Below are 19,274 nucleotides of genomic sequence, written 5' to 3'. Positions count from 1 at the left end.
TTTGGAGGGAAAGGGATCTTGCAGTTGTATCAAAGCATGCTCGTGGAAAGTTATGTGGTCTGAGGGCAGCCTGATAGTGGTTTCATGACAGAGGAAAAACCTTATACAGGAAAAACGTATAGAAAAGGACATACTTACAGAAAACCAACTGCCCTTATGGAAGAGGATATCCCTGATATGGAGAGTGAAGAGACACCAGAAAAGGGGAAGGAGATAGGGGAAATGCCTAAGATCGAAGGGGCAGATATGGGGGACAAAGAGGGACAGGTCTTTAACATCTTTTTCAGGGCTATAAATGACTTGGCTAAAGGCCAAAAAGAGATGGTAGACTTGATGAAAGGGATGACAAAAACAAGGGCCTCCACTAGGAAGGAACCACTGAATGGAGAAGGGTACAACAGTGCTGAGGGAAGTCATAATCATGCCCATTTGCAAAGCCATTCACATGCTGCTAGTAAAATGCACAGACCCAATATGCCCCAGTTTGTACAAGAGACAACAGAGGACTTCAAAGAGCAGGTTGATTTTCGAATCCCTTAAGCAGATTATATGGAGCATTACCAAGCATTGGGACCGAATTTTCGTGCTACTATGAATTTTACTGGTTTTTTCCCCCTTCAATTGAAGAGCAGGCCTAAACCATCTCAGAGGTTCCCAAGGCAAAATCAAGAGCTACAGAAAACATTGGGGAAGGTGACCATCCCTTGTTTTGATGGGACTTCCGAATGTTCAGCTCAGTCAAGAGTACAGAAATTGGACACTTATTTTCAGTTGCATCAGATGACGGAGGAGGAGGCTATCAAACTGGCCACCTTGCACTTGGATGGTGAGGCCCATGAGTGGTGGTACCATGGGTCAGTGACTATGAGCCATAACAACAACACCTCATACACAGAGTTTACTCGGAGACTTACTGAGTGGTTTGACACAAAGGATTCAGAGCTTCACTTTAGAGAGTTGGCACAGCTCAAGCAGACAGGTAGTCCGAAGGCTTATACTGCAGAGTGTCAAAGGCTGGCGGTCATGGTCACGGACATCTCAAAGGCCAGGTTGGTGATGCTTTTTGTAGAGGGTTTGGCAGAACCTCTACGTGGATGGGTCAAGGGTTTTGAACCCACCACTCTTCGTGTGACAATCAACAAAACCAGCAGCTTACAGGATGTCACTTCCAAGAATAAATTCACTCCTAAACCTTCTTTCCCTCAAAAGGGTAAAGAAGTCAAGCCCTTTCAGAAGGAGTGTACCAAGAAACCCAAGATGGATGAGGAGACCCAGAAAGAGCTAAGGAAGAAGAAACTTTGCTTCAGCTATCAAAAGCAATGGGCACCAGGGCACAAGTGTATTGGCAAGGACAAAGTGAGAAAGGCTCATTATATTGAGGTATACTTGGAGAGTGGTAGTGATGATGGGGATGAGGAGCCAGTACAGGGACAGATGCACCATGCAGCTGGGGGCAAGTCTTCACATGCAGAGGGAAAAGCTCCTATTATTGCCTCTATGTTAAGATTTCCTAGATATCACACCTTCAAAGTCAGAGGGGTTATAGCAGAGCACAAGGTGACAGTATTGATTGATAGTGGGGCTTCCCACAATTTTATAGATGAAGGGATGGAGCGGAGAGGGATTCCTACTCAGGAGTTCGATGAATTTACAACTGTCATTCCCGAAACGGCGAAAAACATCAAATGGACTATAATAGATACATCTCCAAACACTAATGTGGTCTTGGTTTGTCAGTGGCTTCACTACATCAGGAAGTACACCACAAACCAGCGGAACATGGAAATGGACTTCAACAATCTCGTAGATGGCAGGAGAGTAGTTTTGAGTGTGAAAAATTCTAAAATAGAAATCCTACTGCAATGATTAATATGACTTCTTCTACTTATTATTTCGAAGATAAGTTATCTATTGTATTCTTATGGTAATTATCGAATCATATTCTACTCCAGTCTTCACAATTAAAACATTGCAGAAATTAAATGTAAGAAAAAATGTCGACACATACAAACACCATAACACATTTGTTTTTGGACAATTGTCCCCGGAAAAACCCAACGCGGGAAAACCGATGCAGTGGATGAGGGTTTTATTATTCTTCAGCAAAAATCAACATGTACAAAATTTCACCCAGCAATATAGAACTGAGAAATATTTACAAACGTTCATGAACAAGTGTCTGACCCAAGAGAGAGGTTCCTTGACCCTCTGTGTCTCCCTAGCTTGCTCAGCGTCAATTTCTCTAGCCTCTGGACTGGCCTGCGCAATGCCTGCGTCATGCAGGCCAGCGCTGCCTCTCCTAGTGTCAATCTTCCTAGCGTTGTTCCTTTTGTTGCTCTGTGTCTTCGTCCCTGTCTCCCTGACTGATGTTGAACCCTCTCTATCTCTCCTCCACTACAACTCTCCCTTTGAATCAATTTTCTCTTGCCGAACTTCGACTAGTGAGAAAATCGATTTCTCTTGGGCAACTAAGTATCTCCGTGGTGTGTTTTCCAAATGACCCTCAAGTCCCTTCTTATATCTTCATGTTGAGCAATCAACGGCCTAGATTAAAACATAATCAAAGGCTCAAATCAATTTGACTTGATCCATGGCTTTTTCTAGAAGCTTCACCCTTGATTAGATTAATACCCATTAATATTTTAATTTTCCTAAGTTTAGACTTAGAAACCCCATTAAAAATATTAATTATTTTAATAAAATCACTTCTGGGTGGAATTTCCCAAAACGCTTTCTGGGTTCTTTGGAATACTTGTGCCCAAGCCTCCTTGCAAAATTTGAGGCTTAGAGTACATCTGATGCTACCCCAAATCAACACTCCCTCTTAGCGAGGAATGTGCTCTAGCAATACACTACCTCTCTGCATACTGCTCTGACTTTGAAGCATTGTCTTTGCGCTGCTGATGTCTAATGTTCACCAACCATTGCGTTGTTGCTGCAATTGTATTGTTGCCTTTGACACTACTACTGTGAATGCTACATATGTACTACGCTAAAATATACTGTATGAGGGACCATGCACTAAAATATTTTTTACATAAGATGATTACATTTTCAACCCTCGAAAAGGGTAAACCCGTTCAGTATATGTTGAAACATGTAACTAGGTTCGGTCTTCAAAATGACATGTAATTGTGATTTTTGTAAATGATGAAAAGAAGAAAATAAAATTAATTTTGTGACGCTTGCTTCATGGGTTTCATGAGCAAGATTTTTTATTTAGATAGCTCCCATTGAGAGCCTTAGGATTTATCATTAAAGTCAGAGTCAAGGTCATGTATGAATAACCCTTCTTGGGGAAATAACAATGTATATGAGTCTATAACAGTGTCTAGAAGCCCTCCAACGACAAGCACGTGGTTCTCTTATTCAAGCCGGCCTCCTGATGAATTAAATAGCACATGTCGGCTCACCTATTAAGACACATCCCTTCATTGAAGACATGTTGGCTTATATATATAGAAAGACCACTATATATAGGCATGAAGGGTATTCGCATTTCCACAGAGAAATATTCGGACATCTCTCTGTAGTTCCGATAAGGTGACAGGCAGAAGTTCGAACATCTCCATGACTTCGGGTGGACAGCTAGAGTGAACAGTTCAGGAACTATTCTCATGACAGCCTTCAACCAATCACTAACAGTGTTGAAGCATACCCTTTTAGGAGATCATCAATCTAGAAGCCTTCAACATAATTACTGCTGCAACATGTTAGTACAGTGGTTAGTTGTCCTGTAGCCTTAGATCCACTACACAGTCAACAATAGTTTTGTTACTATCATCATGATAATTGGTTATGGTATCAAACACTGTTGTAATAGTCCTCCAACAGTAATCAAAATAGCCTTTAATCTCTACGGTATTGCCTCACAGGACAAATCCTTGGTTATGTTGTTGATCTGGGCATATATAAGCACTCAAACACACCTACACAATACTTGACTGTGGTGTTATGGCCTGCGACCTAACAAACAGTCTTCTTGTACCCCCCAGGTAGCATAAACCTTATCCTTGTCCCTCCAACGATACCCCAACAGATGTGATCCCAAACTCCCCTAACTCGGCCCTCCTAAACAGCCTCACGGTCTTCCTGAAATGGCTTCAAAACAACCTTATTTCTCCCACGTTGAATACTCCTTGTTGCAGCTAGGGCATACTCTTGCAGTAGTTAGGGCCTCCCTCGTGCTATGAATAGGAGCCTTCCTTTGTTGCAGATTAGGCCTTCCCTTTTGCTGCGTATTAGGCCTCCTTAACTACGGCCAAATCTTCTTCAAGACTGTGGCTAGATGTCTCCCTTGACTGCAGCCAGAGCTAGGCTTTATTAACAGCTGCTAGGGCTCTCCTTCAACTGCGTATTAGGGTCTCCTTGTTAAGGAAGTAGGGCCTCCCTTAACTGCGGGTTAGAGCTCCTCTTGATAGCGTATTGGAGCCTTCCCTTTGACTGCGGCTAGGGCTAGATTTTGTTATGGCTATGGCTCCTTTTAGATCTGCGGCTAGGGCTAGATCTCCTTCTCTAGGACTGCGGCTAGGTCTCCCACTTGACCTCTCTTGCCACCAAACCCAAACGAGTGGAGAGAGATCATGAGAGATGTGTCTAAAATGACTTGAGATCACCTCTATTTATAATGCAACATTGAGGTTGAGTTGGGGGTAATTTGCTTGCTGGCCGACCTTGACAATTTGTCAAATAATACAAATAAATTCATATCTCCATAAATACATGTCGGAATCGGATGATCTTTAGATCAATCCTACACCTCTCGGAGAGAGGAATCCAGGAAAAATATCAGCTGCCATAAATAAGATGACCCACATGGAGTTTGGCCCTAGTTGCAAATTTTAACACTCCCTCTCAACTAGGGAGAACTCCATCTGCTAATCCATTTGCCAGTTTGTACTATCTCTGCCATCAATGCAGTGCCCTGCACTGCTCTGCTCTGCTAAACTATGAAGAAGAAGAAGTGATCGAGAATGTATCATACCATTCTTTACTGACCCGAAGTCAGTCCCATATAAAGAGTGTCTCATACTGATCCGAAATCAGTTCCAAATAGAGAGTGTCTCATGCCACTCTTACTGACCCGAAGTCAGTTCCATTGATCCCAGATCAATATCATTCTAGCATAGGGAGTACAGTAATACACGATGCGTCCATCAGTAGTAATATGGTCCCTATCCTCATTTCCCTACTCATTGGCCAGATAAGAAGTACTTCCCATGAGTCCCAGACTGCATGGGTACAATGTCTCAACAGGAGAAGGATGAACCACTCATTCTACCTACATGTCGCCATGGGGTATCCCAAGGGAAGGTTTAACCACTCACCTTGTACACAACAAATCACTAGGGGAAGGTTGGACCACTCACCCTATGATTGTGTCTCAGCAGGAGAAAGATGAACCACTCATCCTGCTTACATGGCAGACCACTAAGGGAAGGTTGAACCACTCACCCTATGGTTGCTCATCACTCCAAGAAGTACCCCAAGCCCCCCAGAGCTCCCAGAGATCAATATCCATATCATACAGGACCCTCAGGAGAGGGTCTCTCCTCGACTCTAGTCGTTCTCGAAAAGTCAAGAATTTGACCTTTCTCGGGGGCTTCGTCAGAATATCGGCAACCTACATCAGTCCCAATGTGATGGAGCCTTATTGCTCCTCGTAGTACCATATCCCGGATAAAGTGGTATCTAATGTCTATAAGCTTGGAGCGATCATAAAATGCGGGATTCTTTGATAATTGGATCCCACTATGGTTGTCGCAGAGGATTACGGTGGTGTCCAGCATGTGTCCAAACAGCTCACTGAAGAGCTTCCTCAACCAGATAGCTTCACAAGAGGCCATACTCGCAGCTATGAATCCGGCCTCAGCGATGCTCAAAGCAACCGACTTTTGCTTCCAGCTCATCCAGGATATCGAAGCAAAACCCAAAGAGAAACAGCACTTAGAAGTGCTCCTGCGATCCACCACACTGCCTACCCAATCAGCATCAGAATAACCATGCAGCCTCACATCTCTAGCAGTGTATCTCAGTCCATGAGTGATTGTGCCCCGAAGATATCTCAGAAGATTCTTGGCACCAATCCAATGTGAGTGATGAGGCTCAACCATATATTGGCTCAACATGCTAACTACAAAACATATATCCGGACGGGAGTTCACCAAGAACATCAATGCTACTATGAGTTGACGAAACTCAAAGGCATTTCCCAATTCAGGTCTAGCAGCGCTACCGCATAAATTCTTAAAGTTAAGCTCCATCGGGGTAGTCACAGGCTTGCAGTTCACCATTCCAAATTCGGAATCCAACTCCCTCTTACGTTTGTAAATGAGTGGGTTTGCACCTGTCAGAAGGAGGTCGTCCACATAAAGTACCAGTATGAGAGGTTTATCATCTTCAACCTTAAAGTAAAGGTTTGGGTCAGCTTCACTCCTAGTGAATCCCAGCTTCATCAGATAGTTATTGATCCTCTCATACCAAGCCCGGGGTGCTTGCTTCAAACCATAGAGAGCTTTCTTCATCCAGCGAATATGAGATTCTTGATCATGAACCTCATGCCCCTTGGGTTGTTCCACATTTTTGGTCTTGATATTACTTGAGGGGAATGGTCCCCTTGTAAGTTTTCCATTGGTACATCTCGGACATATACTTTCATGCTCTTCTTTGAATTCAAGTATCCCTGTCACCATTTGTCTCCCATCGGGAAGAGCTTTGTGATGAAGATGGGTAAACCTCCAGTGCTATAGTTCAGATTGCAGAGATGGGTCACAAGACATGGCCCCTAATGGACATCCTGCAACTTGATACAAAGTGCCAACCCTAAACCCAAGAGTAAAAGCATCTTTAAAATTTATTTTCCAAACACATACCTTTCCATCGATGAATGCCACCTTGTAACGTTTGTCTTCCATTGCTGAAATGGACACCAAGTTCTTCTTGAGATCAGGTACATAAAAAACTTGTAAATGAATCGAGTTACCCTGATCCAATTGAAGAGTAACATTCCCTACACCCTTTACGGGATAGGTGGCATCATCTCCAAGAATAATCTTCAAGTTTGTTTCCTTCTCTATCAGATTAGAGAGCGCTTTCTTGTATCCGGTGAAGTGCCTTGAAGCACCACTATCAATAAGCCAATTTCCCAAAGAGTCTAAAGGAGAGCTAGTGGAGAGGGACGATATAAGATAATACTCCTTTTGCTTATCAGAAACAACAACTGATTCTTCATACCTGGAGTTCCTTGCTTTCTTGGAGGGTCGACCATTTCCTTAATATCCTGCATTCCTTTTTCCTTTGCCATTGTACTTGTCGTTCCTTCGATCATTGTTATTGAAGGTGCCCCTGAAATGATTGTGATCATTGTTGAGCCTCAAAATTATTCTTTCCCTAGCAACTCTTCTCATTCCTTTTCTTTGTTTTTCCATAAAAAAGATGCATTCTCATCACTAATAACTCGTATATACTGTCTTGAGGAGGACATTTAGTGATTTACATATTATGCTTTTTATGTTTTGTTGTTTGAATAAATTTTTGTATATTAGCTATGGAACGCAGCCTATTCTGCAACTAACCAGCTGTTCCGCAGCTACCTCCATGCTCTAACAGGTTCCAAGTGTCAAAAGGAGAAACTAGCCACATGGGCAGCTTTAAAATCATCATGACATGGACCCTGTCCTATTCATTCAGCCCAGGTCGACAAAGAAGATGGCATAAGACTACGATCATTGGATAAGTCAAGTCAACACACAAAGAGACCGAAGGTAACAGGACTTTGTTTCGTGATTAATTAATGCATTTCACAGTGATAGGAAGCATTATCCAGAGCAACTACATGTACCTACGGACTCCAACAACCACCTGTACAAACGAATCCAACAGCGACCACGTCTTGGATTTATTTCTCCAGCAGCCGAGGAAGATATTCCACATATCTATCTTCTACGTGTTTGGTTGTAGCATGCTTTTCTCCACAAACAGTTATATGATTTTTCTTATAAATACATGTGTAAAGGACCGAAGAAGTTAGTAATAGTTTTAATGTGAAACCGAAGTTCTAGACTCTGTAATTTTTGGGCTTTTTGTGTCCCTGTTTTAATATGAGAAGACCGCGTGTTTTTATGAACATCTGAAGGAGTTTTCTTGGAGTTGATTGAGCAAGCGTAGCCTAATCAATTGCAGAGGGCCCCTGCACTGAAGAAGGTTTCATTTCATTTTATTTTTCTTCTTCTTGTTAACTATAAATTCATCATTTTCTTTCTAAAACATTGTTTATAATCATTTTCTTACTAACAGTGTTTATAATTTAGAGCAGTTTTCATCATCTTGATTTCTTTTTAGTTCTTATAAGTGGTTTAGAAGATAAAACTCAATAGTGTAATCTTGTTTCTTCAATTAAAAACTAACATTGTTTTAGGATGAGAGTACGATTGAAGAATGATAAGGATACACTATTGGATAGTTTACTTCATTCACTGTTTTTGCTAGTTTAAATTCTCAATTACACTGATCAGTGTCATTTACTGTCTTTGCCATTTCATTTTTAGTTTAAACTACTAACTCATGGTGTTAATTTATGGAGAACCCTATAAGTTGATACTTCATTCTTAACTAAGTGGTTGAACATTTCATCTATGCAATGAGTTATTTCTGCATCTTTGTATTTACTTTCTCTTAGATTAATGAAGTACAGAATTACTTAAATGTCATCCCAAGGAGACTTTCTCCCAAAATTGAGAGACAAAGTAACCAAGTATTTCATTTAGCTTTATTTCTGTAATTAGTTAGACATCAATTGCAAATTTCACTTTCAGTTTTAATTCATGATTTGGAAATAATGGTAAAATAAAAATAGAAATTTTGTTTTCATTTCTTTCTTAACTTTGTTTCCATATCTTTCTTAGCTCTGTTTTCATTTCTTTCTTAGCTCTGGTTTCATTTTTAGATTTTGAGCAGTCTTTAAGAAAGTTAGATTTAATTTTGATAGTTTACATTGTAAATCATTAGGAATTAAAAGACCAAAAACCCCCAAAACAACATAAAACATAAAAGAAACGAAGTAAGAAGGGTTAGCTAGCACAAACAGTGCACTACACTTCATTAGTTTATGATACCCGGATTGATAATTTATGTACAGCAATTTAGGACACTAAATTGACTAAACAATCATCATCATGTGATGTGTCCCTTCTATTTGGACACTCCCTCGCATAGTGGCCAAACGTATCGCAAACAAAGCACCTGCCCCTTCCTTCCACCCTTAGATCCGGGCTTTCCATTGAAGTGACCTTTAGACCCTACATTATTTCTCCTTTTGGCATGAGCAGAGAAAATAGTGGACTTGCCTCTATGAGAAGGCATTTTCTTGCTCCACCATTCTTGTTTCTGCCTGAATGCATCTTGACATCAATTCTTCAAATCCCGGAATTCGATCATTATTGAGAATAGTGGTTCTAAATATATACCACTCCGGTGGGAGTCCTCCAAGGGTAGTGATAGTAAGTTCCCTATCAGATATAATTTCTCCAATCAATAGAAGATCATTCTTAATCTCAGTGATCCTTGAAAGTAGGATTGAATATCCTCGTCCTTTCCCTTCTTAATATCCTTCCACTTATTTTTGAGGAACAAAATTTGATTTGCATCACTAACCTTGAACATGCTTACTAATCTGTTGTAGATCTCCTTGGAGGTGTTTAGATCAGATATGTAGGCCACCAGTCGCTTGTCAATGGAATCTCTGATAATCTTCTTCGCTTTGACTTCACCCCTAGTGTACTTGTTCTTTGTAGCAGCCGGTCCATTTGATGGAGGCTCGGGGATTTTACCCTTCACATAATCCAGCACTTCTTCTTCTTCCAATGTCAGATCAATTCATGATATTCAGACTTTTCACAGAGCTTATCTTCAGCCGAGAAGTGGGATGAGAAACCCATTAAGCCTTTTGCCCTTTCCAACTATCTTTGATGATTGCTTTTTCACTCTTGTTTCGGTGTTGTCTTCACCTCACCTCTGATACCATGTTAATTTTAGGTATGTTCTATGCTTAAGAGCAATTTACTTCAACTTTCTTGTTAGCCCAATATCAATGTCCAGTTTAGCAATCACATTAGCATGATAGTAAAATGCAAATAGAACATAAACATAAACAATGGAAGACAAGCCAGGGACAAGAGGACACAAGATGTGGCACCAGTCAAGGACAAACCCCAATGTGGGGAAACCCTTGATCAAATCTTCTTATATTCTTCAATAGTTCAGCAGAGAGAGAGAGATAGTACATATATACAAAACTCATATTTATGACAGCAGTAGAAGTCCATCATTCTGCTAATGATGACTGATCAAAGATGCAGTCCTGAATTCTCATGACAGTCTTCAACCAATCACTAAGAGTGCTGAAGCATACCCTTTTAGGAGATAATAAATCTAGAAGCCTTCAACATAATTACTGTTGCAACATGTTAGTACAGTGGTTGGCTGTCCTGTAGCCTTAGATCCACTACACAGTCAACAATAGTTTTGCTGCTATCATCATGATGACTAGTTAGGATATCAAACACTGCTGTAACAGTCCTCCAACAGTCATCAAAACAGCCTTTAATCTTTGCGGTATTGCCTCACAGGACAGCTCCTTGGTTATGTTATTGATCTGAGCATATATAAGCCCTCAAACACACCTACACAATACTTGACTGTGGAATTATGGCCTGCGGCTTAACACACAGTCTTCCTGTAGCTTCCAGGCAGCATAAACCTTATCCTTGTCCCTCCAACGATACCCCAACAGATCTGATCCTAAACTCCCCTAACTCGGCCCTCCTTAATAGCCTCACGGTCTTCCTGAAATGGCTTCAGAACAGCTTTATTTCTCCTACGCTGAATACTCCTCCTTGCTGCAGTTAGGGCCTCCCTCGTGCTATGAATAGGAGCCTTCCTTTGCTGCGGATTAGGCCTTCCCTTTTGCTGCGTATTAGGCCTCCTTGACTGCGGCCAGATCTTCTTCAAGACTGCGCTAGATGTCTCCCTTGACTGCGGCCAGAGCTAGGCTTTATTAACAGCTGCTAGGGCTCTCCTTCAACTGCGTATTAGGTTCTCCTTGCTGTGGAATTAGGGCCTCCCTTAACTGCGGGTTAGAGCTCCTCTTGACAGCATATTGGAGACTTCCCTTTGACTGCAGCTAGGCTAGATTTTGCTGTGGCTATGGCTCCTTTTAGATCTCCGGCTAGGGCTATATCCCCTTCTCTAGGACTGCGGCTAGGTCTCCCACTTGACCTCTCTTGCCACCAAACTCAAGCGAGTGGAGAGAGATCATGAGAGGTGTGTCTAAAATGACTTGAGATCACCTCTATTTATAATGCAATGATGAGGTTGAGCTGGGGGTAATTAACTTGCTGGCTGACCTTGACAATTTGTCAAATAATACAAATAAATTCATATCTCCATAAATACATGTCGGAATCGGATAATCTTTAGATCAATCCTACACCTCTCGGAGAGAGGAATCCAGGAAAAATATCAGCTGCCATAAATAAGATGACCAACATAGAGTTTGGTCCTAGTTGCCAATTTTAACAAGGTCAAAATGGAAGAAGAGTCAAGAAGAAGGTTGACTGTCCAGAAAACACGTGTCTTGGTCTTGGAGTGGCAAATAGGTCAAGGGTCTTGGTCTTGGTATTCGTCAATTGGAATTTCTATAAGAAGAATTTGTGTGGGTTTTCCTCCCAAAGAGTCAGAGGTTTTGGCCCTGGCTGATAGCCTACATTCTGTGTCTCTTGTCTATTTATGTTCATGCATTGGTAGTTGTTTGATGAAGAAGAACATTAATAACATAATGAAGAAGATCATAATCTAAAGTTGTAAGAAGCACTCACAAGCAGTTACTAACAAAGAGAAATCACCTAACTAATGATGTCCTAGATTTCTCAACAGTATAGACCCTCAAATTACACACTGCTCATTGGACTAACTCAAAAACACCTCAAGTGAGCAAATTTACAAACTTCTTAATAAAAAGGAAGTTGAGGATGAGTAGCATCTCCTCCTAACTTGCTCTACCCTCAAGAATATGAGATGTAACTTTACCCGATTTCATAACTCTATTACTCTTCAGGACCTCCCGGCTTCGTACTAGCATATTTCCGTTATGTCCAATTATAGAAATGATATTTTGAAGAATATCTAGTCTATCTGATTTTATCTGTCCAAAGGTCTTTGGGGATGGTAACATCATCATCATACAAGCAACATGTACAGACAAAATACTTTTATAGAATCATTCCTGAATAGAATGTTGAAGGAACAAAATTAGATAGTGTGAGACATTGATTTACCTGAAATTTTCACAGTGGCCGCAAGTAGTTTCTCTTCAAGTTGCTGCTTCTCTATCATAAGCAGAGCCGTATGTTCTTTCTCCGCAGCTAGTTTTTGTTGCTCCACTTGCCTCTGTTGTATTGCTTCCTATGATGCAAGCCCACACGGCAAACTAAGCAAAAACTTTCAACATTATACGTTCAATGTTTATATTAAGTTGTACAAAATTTTGTGTATTTTACCTGCAATTCAACCTTAATTTTGGCCATTTCCTGTTCCATTGCTCTCAAGTGTTCCATGGTAACAGAAGATGATGGGATGCCACTACTCTGATGTTGCTCTTCTTGTCGTTGTAGCATATTTAGTTCTGCTCTCAAGGTAGCTGCATCTTCTTCAGCCTGTTGAAAAGACGAAATTGATTTTTCTTCAAATGAAATAAGTGAATCGGTGAACCCCAAACACAAAAAAAAAGGGCAAGGTTTGACCTTATATTGCTCTTCCTCCACTTCCCTCAGGCGCCTTTTTACTGCTCGAAGCTGTGCTGATAGATCCTCCTACTTATGAAATTCATAAACAGAACAGGCAATCACCACATTATTATAATATTAATAACAAAAGCCTAGCCAATGTAGTGAGGTTGAACACTGGTATGGTGAGTATAATTTCTACCCTTGTTATAATCGCAGCATCCTTCTCCCGAGAGGCATCCTGTAGAGCTTTCTTTAATGATGGCAACTCAATCTCTTCCTGGAAAAGCAAGACAAAATAATTAAACCTCTGTTTCATAGATTGCTTATTTTTTACAACAAAAGGATTTGTAATGTGACAAAGTAAATTTTCTTGTGAACGTTAAAAAACTAAAACTTGTCACTTGCCATGTTCTTCAACTGTTTCTCAAATGCATCTCGCTCTGTTTCTAGCGTCTCCAGCTGCCATAATAATTGAATGGGTTTGACAAAGCAAGAGAAACAAACGCATCATACCTAACTAATTTAAAGTCAAATGGTAAGTGCTCAAGATTCAATGAATTTCAAATTTTCTGGGAGAAAATGTCAAATGTGCTGACTAAGGCTGTCAGCATCAAACCAAGACAAGTAGCACCAATGCATACTTAAAATAAGTGTAAGTGCATACAATTCAACATAGAATCAATAGAACTACTGCAAATGGAATAGAAAGGCAATACCTTTGAGGCAAAGCTTTTATTTTGCTGTTGTTGCTCTCTAAAATCAGCTTCTAATTGCCTTGTATATGCTAATAAAGCTTGAAATTCTTTCTGTCCATTGAAATCAACCCATAGCCAATATGCATGGCAGAAAGAGGTCAATATTAATGCCAACTCTAACAGGCATGAAATATACAAATAATTACCATTCACTGTTTACATCATTGTCAACATTCAGATTTGGTTCAAAATTATCACAAATAAAAATTATTAATATCATATTTGGTTGAAAATGATCACAAATAAAAAAACATAATTATCAGATTTGATTGAAAATGATCACAAGTAAAAAACATTAATATCAAATTTGGTTGAAATTGATCACAAATAAAAAAAAACGCAATTTATATAGTTAGGACATGTGGATATAATTAATAAAATTGGAACTTAACCAAGATTTACCAAGTAAATCAGAAAAACCTGCCTCAGTGGATTGATTGCTGATCCAATGTTCAGTTTCCTCAACCCCGCTGCTAGTTTTCTGGAGCCCTGCCGAACAGAAAAAAGAAAAAAGCGTAACAGTCACATATTATCCAATAAGATCTTGGGAGGGGCCAAATAGATACATTGAATCCAAAAGCAATGAAGAATCCATTGATAATTTATTAGTTCATTGCCCATTTTCAAAATAAGTTTGGAAAGAAGATTTCAAGCTAGCCAACAAAGATGGCTGATAGGAAGGAGAATCTACCTTAGACTGTTTCAAGATCTGGTGAGAAAATAAAAAGGTAAAGAGCATAAAGCATTACCCTGCACAATGTCCTGGACATTATCTCTAGCTAGAAATGATATGACTTTCCAAAATAAAGAAATCATTCTCATTCAGGTCGGCTTCCATATCAGGTATGCATATAATGGTATTTGGGTTTTATTTGTGTTCCACTGAACACAATCCAAGAGAAACAAGGGCCTCATATTGATTTCTCCAAACCCTAGGAATTCTTCAATGGAGCTTACCGAAATACCTTAGGTGCTTGTGGCTTGGGTGGTATCTTATATCCATGCAAAAATCATTTTATTAGCTTTAAATCAACAATGGGACAATGGATCTCTTAACTACCAGACCTCCACTTTAAGTGGAAAAGCCCTAAAATACAAGTGCAACCCTAGATAAGATAAGATAATTATATTAATGTCCCAAAAATGACTAGAAAATACGTCAATGGGACTGCTGAGTACAATGATGTAGAGGAAAAGCAGGAGTACAAAGAACAAGAAGGAAAACATGAGGTCAATATGCTAAAACATGGAAGACCCATGACTCCAAGTGCGAGCGGCCACAATGGGAGGGAGATGTACAGAGGGAAGGGATCTAGGGACTAGGTCATGTTCCACTAGATCGATCTATCCTAACATCTGAGGCCGAATGGAGGAACCTAAAGATAGAATAGTGCCCCAAGGAAGAGTTGGGGTGGATCTAGACCCTCTATTGCACTATTGCCTAGAAGAATTCACTCGTCGTTGATGTCTATGTGACCTCGTCAACTTGTTGGTAAGATATTTGATCTAGCAATGGCTCTAAGATCTCTAGGGAGAGGGGATGCTCCCCATGCACTGATCTGGAATCAGAGGCAATGTTGTGATCAATATGTCTCTTGGTGCCAATCGTTGATGGAGCACCGTAAAGAAGAAAGTAATCCGTTGAAAGAGAACAAGTCTAAGAGGAGGTTGGAGAACGTGGGCACAAAGTTTGAGGGTTTCCTACATGTAAAGAGCTAGACATCTCTAGTCTAAGTACCAAAAGAAACTTGATAGAGTCTAAATCCCCTTGAACAAGCAATGGAATCTCCCACGGACCTTATAATAAATGGGGCAAGGAAAGGTGAAGTGCTTCTCCATCTCAATCTTTCAAAGATGGCAGAGCTGACAAATCTTATCTAATTGATCAATTTGGGAGTCCATCTCAATCCATAGTCTATGATAGCCAACTTTGGAGTCTGAACTTCCCCAAGGGGGATCCAAAGAGCACGCATTCAATGGTGAAGCATGTAATGGGGCCAAACAATGAGTCCATCCCTCATCATTATGAAGTGTTCAGCACAGAAGGCCATCTTTAGACGTAACCCACCCGAAGGGTTTATCAAAGTGACATTTACATATTGCTTGTAGATATCCTCTCAAATGATTGCATTTGTCAGGCCAAGCATTGGTAACTCCATGAATGATAAATTCTATTAGGAAAATCATTAATATATACAAGGAGAGGCAGACTATTGGAATTCATATTCCAATGTCTCTTCATCTTCTCATGTTCATATTTACAATATTTACAATAGTTTCCTAATCCCTAGCTGGGGTTTTCATGGTTTCCTTAGCTAGGGTTTTGATAAGCTTGAAAGAATGTACCACCTTTGTGATAAAGTTGTGGCATGTACTCTAACCTGGTGGGGACTAAACCTATGGGGTTTGGTCCCTACCAGGTCAGAGGTTCAAATGTCATGGGGAGGGGTTGAGGATGGGAACCACCTTTGAGGGGAATTAAATTATCCCAAGGGGCGTCCAAGCTCAACTGAGCTTTGCACAATCCTGGTGATAGCATCCCATTGATGGGCAGATCATTTTTCCATCCAACATTGGGGCTTGCCGTGACATAGGCTTGGCCTAGATCGAAAAGAAGAAAAAAAGTTGCGCTATGTACATGGACTTCATTCTTATACATATATATTAAGTTTCCAGCCGTCTAGTACTTGTCACTGCTGATTTGATTTCCAATTTTCATCATCTTCTTGATTGGATAGTTCCCAACACTTAATGTTCACATTGCGGCTGATTTAAAATATTTAAGGGTTGAAATTGTTGAGTGATTCAACGAACATTTTGAAGCAGGAATTAAAGTGATTTCAGATCTGATTTATGCTTGAAAAAGTGTGCCCTACGGGCTGAGGCCTGAAACTTCTTGTCATATGTTTAGTATATTTTCTCTTGGGCCTAGTGTGTAGGGTTGAAGTGAGATGAAATATGGTCTGTCGTTTGCTGCTATAAATTAATATTTCAGATTAGCCCTCAGACTAAAGTTCATTAGGGCAAGATCTGGGAAACATCCAATATGAGGTAGAATTTTTGAATTTGCAAAAGAAGTCATAAATACAGAAATTCCAATATAAGCCTTAACATAATATTGTGTTTTCAAATACGTCAAACAACAGGGCCTAGGGAGGGATCCCAACAAGAAAGAGAACCTAAGAAAGGACTAGCATCGGTAGAGAGGCGACGCAAGCACAAAGAAGGCATTGAGCAAAGGAAAGGCTTGATGTGGATACAGGTTCAACCACCAACGCATGTTCAAACTTCAAGCCGATGCAGATAAGTATTTGGTTTAGGCTTGCGACGATGTAGACAAACGGCCGACACAAGCTTCAGTTCAGACTAGGACTGACATGGAGGAAAAAAACATCATCACACATGCCTGAGAAAGAGACTACATAATCTGAGGGATATTCTTCCAAAAGAGGCAAGGAGTTTCAGAGAATAGTGTCAACCTGAAAGAGGCCAAATGTAGAAACAAGTTCAGACATCAAAATCAGTGCAAAGTTAAGTCGATGCAGGTAGTATTTGGATTGAGGGGGCAGGATAGATAAACACATGCATACATCAGAGAAGATGATTGTTAAAGGTTTGGAGATGTCTACAATATCAACCCAAAGATGGAGCCAATGTAGGCCTAAGTTCAAGTTAGGGGTGACGTAAAGACCAAAACACCATCGAGCGGGCTTGAGAATAGTCCAAAGAAACAAAGTAGGTTTATTTCTTTTGATTTGATAGTTAATAGGTGCTAACTTCAGATAAGTGCCCACATTTAGAATCGTGTGGAAACATTCAACTAACAAGCACATCACAGACCCTAATGCCATAGTCAAAAGCTCACCATAAGCAATATTGTACAGATCTACCAATTGGATCGTGGTTCAATGGGGAAGACAGCGGTGCATGAAGCCACCTACGAAGGTTCAATTCTCCTAAAGGCACAGATAAACGGTTGGGCCCAAGTTCAAGCCTTGGGCGATTACGATGGAAGAGTGCCCGCTTGCCATGACAACTTAGCCAAAGGAAAATTCTTGTGATTAGTCGTTTGTCCTTGCGATAAGTGGTTCGCCCTTGTGATTATTGAACCTTCCATGAAAATGGAACATGGTGGCGCCTTACATATCGTGTCCAATTGTAAAACTTCTAGAGTTTAAAATAAACATTTCAAAGACAGAAAAAGAAGGTGCGTCCTTGATGCGAAATACTAAGAGGAAATACGGTACAGACCTGATACGTTCGAGTTCCTAGGATCCACTCCTGCAGAAGCTTTCTGAGATCTATCTGCTGCCTTCTTTTGCCGAATTTCTTCCAGCTGCGTTTTTATGCACATTGCATACGCAATTCAGTAGAAAAACAAAGTGACAAAATAAATAAATACCAAAAGTGATGTATCCTTAAACTTTTAGTTTTTCTGGTTAATAAGTGGTTTTTTTGTTATTTGCAATTCCTTGCTTTATTGGAAATAAATAATAGCGGCATCAGCCACTTGATGATTCAATCGCAATTCAATGAACCCCGCAAATTTTCCTGCTCCAGTCATTTAGCTCCCAAGGATTTCAATAAATGTATACTTACTTTAGTTTATTCCGTGAAGCCATTTTTCCTTTAATTAACCGTTTGAAGGCTGTTTGCTGACCCTGGGTCTGTGGTCTAGAAATTCTGTTATATTATTTTCTAGACAGGTCGAGATATCGGAGATTATTTCAATATTGAATCAAAATCTCAGGGACGTAGACCTGAATTATATGAATCGATTTCAAAATATCCATAACTATCAATGCCCTAAAATGCAGAACAGATCCAAATGCCCTTAAATTCATGGAGAGGGCAAAACAAAAAATGCCTAAGTTGTAAATTACCCGCCATACCTTTTTGCGACCGAGGGAAGCATGACGGCCTTCCATATTCAAACTGGTTGAGCCTGTTTTTCTTTGTGTGAAGACTATATATTGTAAAAGCGGTACTTCTGTCTTCGCTAACGGGCAGAATGCATTATTTTTTGAAGCCAATCAACTGAAGAGTATTTCTGTATTTGCGACAAGAAGACCTTCAAGACTCCCGACTGTCCGAACTGAACGCCCAGAGTGGAAGGATCCGGTAATCAGTGTATGTTTGTTGTAAGGCGATCCTTTATTCTTTTGTTTAAGGTTCCACATTGTGATGACTTTTTATTTATATTGTTTGTGGGGAAATTGCTACCCAGTGAAGTCACTCCATGAAAGGATGGCTAACAAATGCAGCTTTTAAGGATGCATGATGATCTCTATTATCATCTATGTAATATGTTGAGGTGAGTAGATTGGGAAATATTTATGATTGATAAGAAAATGATGCTAGTATTGGAGGATTAAGGGTTTAAATAAATGTTGGGATCTAGGTTAGGGTCGTGTTTTTTTAAAAGAGGATTAACGGTTTAAGTAAATGGTTAGGGTCGTGTTTTTTTAAAGAAGATTAAGGATTTAAATAAATGTTGGGATTTAGGGTCGTGTGTTTTCACATTTTATTTTTTATAGGATGGGATGTGAAGTGGAATTATTGATTTTCTTATAAGATATTAATTTCGAAAGGGTTTATTGATAGTGGTGTGGGTTTGAATAAATGTATGATCTAAATTAGGGTAGTGTTTTTTCACATTTTATTTTTAGATACGGGTGAATTGTGAGACGGGATTAATGACTTTATTTACATATTTTATAGTCGTGTTTTTTTCTTA

At 40.0% G+C, this 19,274-nt stretch overlaps 1 protein-coding gene across 2 annotated transcripts in view; it reads right to left on the bottom strand.

Moving 5' to 3' along the window:
- The window catches only part of LOC149147596 (uncharacterized), a 136,583-nt gene extending 117,825 nt beyond the window's left edge, over positions 1-18,758 (bottom strand). The window contains exons 1-9 of one of the 2 annotated variants that reach the window (XM_089438435.1): positions 18,430-18,758; positions 17,789-17,873; positions 13,940-14,026; positions 13,499-13,588; positions 13,184-13,241; positions 12,982-13,055; positions 12,798-12,866; positions 12,555-12,710; positions 12,333-12,459 (exon numbers count right to left, since the gene is read on the bottom strand). In XM_089438435.1, coding sequence (XP_089294561.1) covers positions 12,333-12,459; positions 12,555-12,710; positions 12,798-12,866; positions 12,982-13,055; positions 13,184-13,241; positions 13,499-13,588; positions 13,940-14,026; positions 17,789-17,873; positions 18,430-18,452 — 769 coding nt within the window. In that variant the 5' untranslated portion in view covers positions 18,453-18,758. Of the gene's footprint in view, positions 1-12,332; positions 12,460-12,554; positions 12,711-12,797; positions 12,867-12,981; positions 13,056-13,183; positions 13,242-13,498; positions 13,589-13,939; positions 14,031-17,788; positions 17,874-18,429 lie in introns of both variants that reach the window. The other variant, XM_089438434.1, reaches the window with a different exon arrangement.
- Between the last annotated feature and the right edge of the window lie 516 nt (positions 18,759-19,274).

Source organism: Pinus tabuliformis, chromosome 9 (genome assembly GCF_031772625.1).
Source record: "Pinus tabuliformis cultivar Carrire ecotype Pingquan chromosome 9, CPIR1, whole genome shotgun sequence".
Taxonomy (NCBI): domain Eukaryota; kingdom Viridiplantae; phylum Streptophyta; class Pinopsida; order Pinales; family Pinaceae; genus Pinus; species Pinus tabuliformis.
Note: the sequence above shows the minus strand (reverse complement) of the source record. Positions and strands in the feature narration are given on the sequence as shown.